Here is a 6,409-nt window from a genome sequence, read left to right as displayed (position 1 = left end):
TTGGCTTCTGAGAGACACTGACACTCTGAGAAGCTCTTTTTATACCCAATCATGTTGTCAATTGACCTAATTAGTGTTAATTGGTCTTCCAGCTGTTCGTTCTATGCTCAATTTCCTTTTTCCAGCCACTTATTGCTACTTGTCCCAACTTTTTGGGGATTTGTTGACACAGTGAAATTTTGAATCAACATGTTTTTCCTTTAAAATGTTACATTTACTCAGATTAAACTTTTGATCTGTCATCTATGTTTTATTATGAATAAAATATTGGCATTTGCCATCTCCACATCATTGCATTCAGTTTTTTTATTCACAATTTGTTTTAGTGTCCCAACTTTTTTGGAATCCGGTTTGTAATTCAGAATCTTTTTTTCAGTAATATTAGTTAACTCCATTCTTTCACGGATTATGGTTTCGTCATTTATTGCACAGATAACCAGGCCCAACCACAAGTTGAACATGACAGATGCCACAGACTAAATAAAATTGTTTGTGAAATTAAAAGTTTTCCAAAATGTTTTGAAAATCTGTGGATCTGGATTTTTCTTGTGCATATAGAGAACAGTATCTATGGGGGAGTGGTGGCGCAGAGGTTTGAGAAGGTGAGCCTGTGATCAGAAGGTTGCCGGTTTGGCCGACAACATCAAAATGTAGGTGGGAAAGGTGAAACACCCACACCTGCCTCCACCCTTGTTTGCCCCACCCTGGTTCCCTGAATTAGGCCCTTAACTGCCACCATATGCTCCTGCGGGCACCCTAGATAGCAGCTCTCTGCTCCACACAGAGGGCTGTGGTAGCTCGGTGGTCTGTGGTTGTGTCAGGAAGGGTGGTGTAAAAACAATTACCAAGTCTTCATGTGATTTAGTTTGCTGTGGAAACCCCTGTGGAAAGGAGCAGCCAAAAGACAAAAAAAAAAAAAAAGAGAAAGCTAATAGTATAAACTATACTGGCAAAATAAGCTGAATCTTTTTTTTTATTATTATTACAGATCACATTCTATCATAACATAGTAATAATATAAATATATTTTGTTAGCAACTGGTAGAGCTGCTGCCTCTCAGCGAGCAGGTCCTTGGTTCAAACCCCGGTCCAGGGGCCTTTCTGGGTGGAGTTTGCATGTTCTCTCCGTGCATGCGTGGGTTTTCTCCGGGTACTCCAGTTTCCTCCCACAGACCAAAAACATGCATGTTAGGCTGGTTGGTAGCTCTAAATTGTCCCTAGGTATGAGTGAGAGAGTGAATGGTTGTTTGTCTCGTTTGTCTCTATGTGGCCCTGTGATAGACTTGCGACCCGTCCAGGGTGTACCCCGCCCCTCGCACAGTGATTGCTGGACATGGGCACCAGCGACCCCCGTGACCCAAAATGGAATAAACGGGTAAAGATAATGGATGGATGGATATTTTGTTAGACTTCCTTGTCTAACCAACCTGTTCCAAATATTTTATAGGTTTTGCGACATTAAATCTTTATTTATTTAAAAAAAAAACATATATAAATAGATACTCTTTAAAAGTTGTAAAAAATAATTTTAAAAAGGTTGAAAAGAGTTGAAACTTGAAGTCAAAAACTAAGTTAGGACAAACCTTTAAACACCTTTAAAACCTGTTAAATACCTTTCGCATAAACTACTACGAGCAATTCAAAACATACTACAATGACAAGGCAAAACATTATATTTTACAAATTTATTTTTAAATTGAGCGTTTTTTTTAAATGATTAAGACAAAAAGTCTATCAATACCGTGCAAATTCCTACATTCTCAAAACAATAAAACACATTCCTTAAAACAGCATATTTAAGAAAGTTAAAAAAAACATACCATGTAGGCCCTATATTATGTAAATCTTTTGTGTCTGGTTTGTGTTCAGGCATGTCAGCTGTGTTAAACAAACAACTGGTTTTAGTCATTTGACAGTCAGTTTAGTTGGCTACTGTTAACCATTTGTTGTTCAAACTTAGTACATTAACGACTTTCTAATATATTATACGTGTCATTGCTGTCAAGTTACCCGGAGGATTTGTGGCCCAAACTACCTGGTTGCCTCCCATACAATCAAGATAAGGTTACCGAGACCAGCTGGTTTTAGCTAGCAGCTAATGGTACAAAACAATGGGGAGGGGAGTAATGACGAGAAAAGCAGCTCATCCTTGTAGGGACGCTAATGCTAACGGCTATCGACTTTGCTAACTGTTGGCAAACAGAAAAAGAATTTCAAAGGATGAAATTTGTCAAATTTATTTTGACTTACCCCCAGAATCCACATGGGCAGCGCGGAGGTATAACGTTGACGTTGCTCGTAGGCTTGCTGCCTTCACTCCCCGTGTCCCCCATGTCGGTAAGCCGTGACGAGCTCTCCGTGTAGCAGGTGAATCCGTGGATGGAGTGAAGGCCTCGAACTTGTGCTCAGATCACCTTGGCTTTAAGAGTCAATACTTGGCCCGGATTATTCCTTAGAGATTCAGCGTAAAATAAATACCTTGCCGTCACGAGCGGCCACTGTCTGGGTGAAACTAAAGCAGTTTAAAGTCGACGTTGGGGCTGTCAAAGCCAGCGGCGGTCAGCGGCACCGGGGGGACACTGCTGGGCCGATCAGCTGGAGTGAAGGAGCGAACCACTGCAGAACTGAGGAGGGGTGTGAACTACTTGAAATAAAAAATAAAAATAAATGACGCTGGTCGATTTTTAACTAACAGTTGATATGAATAGAAACATATTCACATTTTTAACACTTAAAAAAATGTAAAATGGTAGTTGAACTTTTCAGTTATTTATTTTGAAATTTTCAGCGTGAGGGTGCGTTAAGTGATAGTATGATCTGAGCAAAACCTTCCTGTGTTTGGGAAAGACCACTGACAGCACGGTGTTTAGTGAAGGATTATGCTTTTGATTCTTTGCTATTATTATTTACAATGAATGCTTTTGGTTTTAAAAACATTTTCCCACTCCTGGATAGTCAAATTAACCTGCCTTGTTCATTTTAAAAATATGAAATTAAAAGTAGAGTTAACAATGGCTATACAATAAACAATAACATAAACAGATATGTTGTTACTATTTTCACTTTCTAATGTAAATTATAATAGTTCAAAAGGCTAAATTCCAATTAACTGCTTTGCTTTTCTGCATTGTTTTTTTTCTGGCTCGCTACAGTGTTAAACATTACAGTATTAGCACACCAAAACAAAGATATCTTTAATATTATTAGTAACACTTGGACTAGCGCATGCTATATGCAAGGCGTATTGTGTAATCTGCATATTAAACACCAAAGTTCATGTTCGGTAATCCAGGTACAGATCCAACAATGTTCAGTCAGGTCATCTGGACGGCTTCTTTTTTTGCTGAGACATTTTATCCTTCATCCAAAGGATTTACTCAGTCTGAGGAGCCACAAACAAACTGGAGTGTCACAAGCACCATCTCCCATAGTGGAAAGAAACTGTTTGGTGGTGATAAGATGGTTTCTGGGACCCACCCTCTCCTCTGTCAATTCCTTTAAGGCAGCCATGCCAAAATGGTTAAAGCACCAAAGTTCATGCTCAATAATACAGGTACAGATCCAACAATGTTCAGTCAGGTCATCTGGACGGTTTTTCTTTTCTTTTCTTTTTTTTTCTGTATATATTCATTCAATTCAACCTTTATTTATACAGGTTAGTCTTATTGAGCCTGAGGACTCATTTCCAAGAGAGACCTGTTTTAAACAAAGAATGATGACAAAAGTAGACAACGATGACAACAGTAAACAGTTTAAATCAATTTAGGCAATCATAAAAGAAAGCATATAAACTGAGAAAAAATAAATGGAAGAAAATTATATTTAAAAACAAAACAAAAACATTTCTGACAACCTGACATTTAATTTAAAACTTGTTTATTGCTTTTTAGTATTTGTTATACATGACATTGAGTTGAGTAGAAGCAAAGATGTAGCTAATAATGATGTTTAAAATTTTAGACGACACTGCTGTATGTGGGGAGTGATACTGACTTTAATGAAAGAAAGACAAACAAATATGTTTTTTTAATAACAGCAAGTCTATGTATTCTACATTTATTCATACAATATTTGAGACAGAAATGAACAGTAAAGGTGAAAGAAAATACAAGCTGTATGATCTTTTTGTGCTGTTCAAAGCTGGTCAATCTTAGCTAAGGAAGTCTGTCAGCAAAAGTAAGTATTTTAATATTTTACTATATAAGTTTTCTTGGGGAAAATTGTATCTCTAGTACACTGACAGTGATGTGTATTATTTAACCACAAAGGTCTGAGGTTAAGATATTACTATACTTTTAGTCAGTTGAGCACATTTTGTAGCACTTGGTCCAACACTGCAGTAGATTCCTTCAAATGGGATCGATCATGACACATGTTTTGTGTATTCCACATTCCTAAAGTCTAATTTATTCAAATCGAAGGTTGTAAACATTTACATTTTTGATACCAGTCTGAGATTAAAGAGGCTTTGGCTGAATGTTCAGAACTTGGCTAAGGTTGGTGCCATCCATGTGTTTACCTGCACAACTCTGAGCCTATTTACGACAGAAGGGTTTCCAACTGTATTCTTAAAATGAAACAGAATAACTGGGCAAACACAACCGCTGCATGTAGTTGGAGCTAAAACCATTAAAAATTAATGCAGAATCATAACAAATAAAGCACAAGCAGGGCCAAAGCTACAGTTACAGTGTCAGCAATGTCAACCCAAGGCTGCATTAATGATCAGAGTGAGTCAGTATGAGGACTGTGAACTACCCCCTCTGTTTAAATGAAATATGGTTGTTTGAGTCCATGTACCCTCAGATAACTGCTTTTTGGATCATACTCTTATTAATGCTGCTCAACTGCTTTATTTTTCATGACAATGTTCAGTACAGTATATTTTAATGTGTCCAATGAAATCATTGCACGGAAAATATGGTGTGGGAAAAACAAAATCTTTTAGGGTAACAAAAAAAAAAACAGTCCTCAGAAATGTCTTGCTTTTCAAGGTTCCTGCACTTCTCTATCATTAAGTAAAATTGAGCCACTGCCACTCCACATCAAAAGGAGTCAATTGAAGTGGTCATCAGATTAGGATGCCATCAGGGCATGTCCCTTTTGGAAGTTTTCCAGTCCTGTCCCACTTAGAGGGGACCTCTGGGCAGACCCAAAACTTTCTGATGGGATTATGTATCCTGTCTGGCTTGGGAACTCGTCAGGATACACAGGAGGATTTAGAAAGTGCTGTTGGGGTAAGGGATGTCTGGGTTTCCCACTAGATCTGTTACTCGCTTGATCTGATCATGGATAAATGGTGAAAAATTGATGGCTGGCTGGTTGGCTGGCTGGCTGGCTGGATGGATGGATGGATGGATGGATGGATGGCTGGATGGATGGATGGATGGCTGGATGGCTGGATGGATGGATGGATGGATGGATGGATGGATGGATGGATGGATGGACGGACGGACGGACGGACGGAAGGATGGACGGATGGATGGATGGATGGATGGATGGATGGATGGATGGATGGATGGATGGATGGATGGATGGATGACTTTAGACTGTAATAAGCAAATGTTTCACAGATCACTTCATATACCCTTAACACGGTAACAGCTCATTGTTTTGTTGTTACTGAAATTATACATCTTTTATGTAACACTCGAACATAATGTAACATATTATAAGGTACATTATGAGTCAGTTGGTTCAGGTTGCTTCCAAATTAATTTAAGGTAAAGTAAAAAAAAACTGATTGGTTACTCTTTTCTAGCAAACACTTCAAGAGCAAAAAGCCTGCAGTATATTTAGAAGCAGACAGATTTGATGATATCACTGATGATTACAGCCTGTCTGATTTGTGGCTGTGGGAATAAGGTGGCATAATGGTCACAAATATTGATGGTGCTGTTTACGCCAAGAGAAAGAGCATCCCTGAATTCTGTTTCTCACCTCAAAATGACTTTCAGAAGAAAGCAGCACTTTATTTTACAGCCGAGAGAGTTGGATTCCCCTAAGCAAGACCTGCCAAGAAGTAGCTTCTGTCTGTAGGGACGGACAAGTAGGCCCATGGTAAAATAAGGAAAGATAGCTCAAAGTTCATTAGCTAGTTAGGCACAGGGAGGGGTATACCACAGAGGATTGAAAAAATCAGATTTTCAGTGTTACTATGAGCCTTTGATTTCAGACAGGGCACAAGAATGCAGCCTTGTTATTTTAAATTATTTGATTTCTAGTCTCGATCAAATTAAAACTTTATTCTCTTTAAGTTTTCTGGTGATATTCCACAGCCTTACAAGAATACCATCATGACACAGTATGTTTGTGGATACATTGATAATGGTGGCAGTTCAGAGAGCAAACATGACCACAGCAAACCTCAGATTCAGCTCCACAGTAAGAAAAGTGGCTGTTGCTTTCC

At 38.5% G+C, this 6,409-nt stretch overlaps 1 protein-coding gene across 1 annotated transcript in view; it reads right to left on the bottom strand.

Moving 5' to 3' along the window:
- Positions 1-2,601, bottom strand: part of LOC119426164 (AN1-type zinc finger protein 3) — a gene marked incomplete in the record, with an annotated part of 50,432 nt that extends 47,831 nt beyond the window's left edge. The window contains 1 exon segment of the mRNA XM_037693736.1: positions 2,251-2,601. Within this exon segment, the coding sequence (XP_037549664.1) occupies positions 2,251-2,333 (83 nt within the window).
- Between the last annotated feature and the right edge of the window lie 3,808 nt (positions 2,602-6,409).

This window comes from Nematolebias whitei, chromosome 2 (genome assembly GCF_014905685.2).
Source record: "Nematolebias whitei isolate Nwh7 chromosome 2, NemWhi1, whole genome shotgun sequence".
NCBI lineage: Eukaryota > Metazoa > Chordata > Actinopteri > Cyprinodontiformes > Rivulidae > Nematolebias > Nematolebias whitei.
Note: the sequence above shows the minus strand (reverse complement) of the source record. Positions and strands in the feature narration are given on the sequence as shown.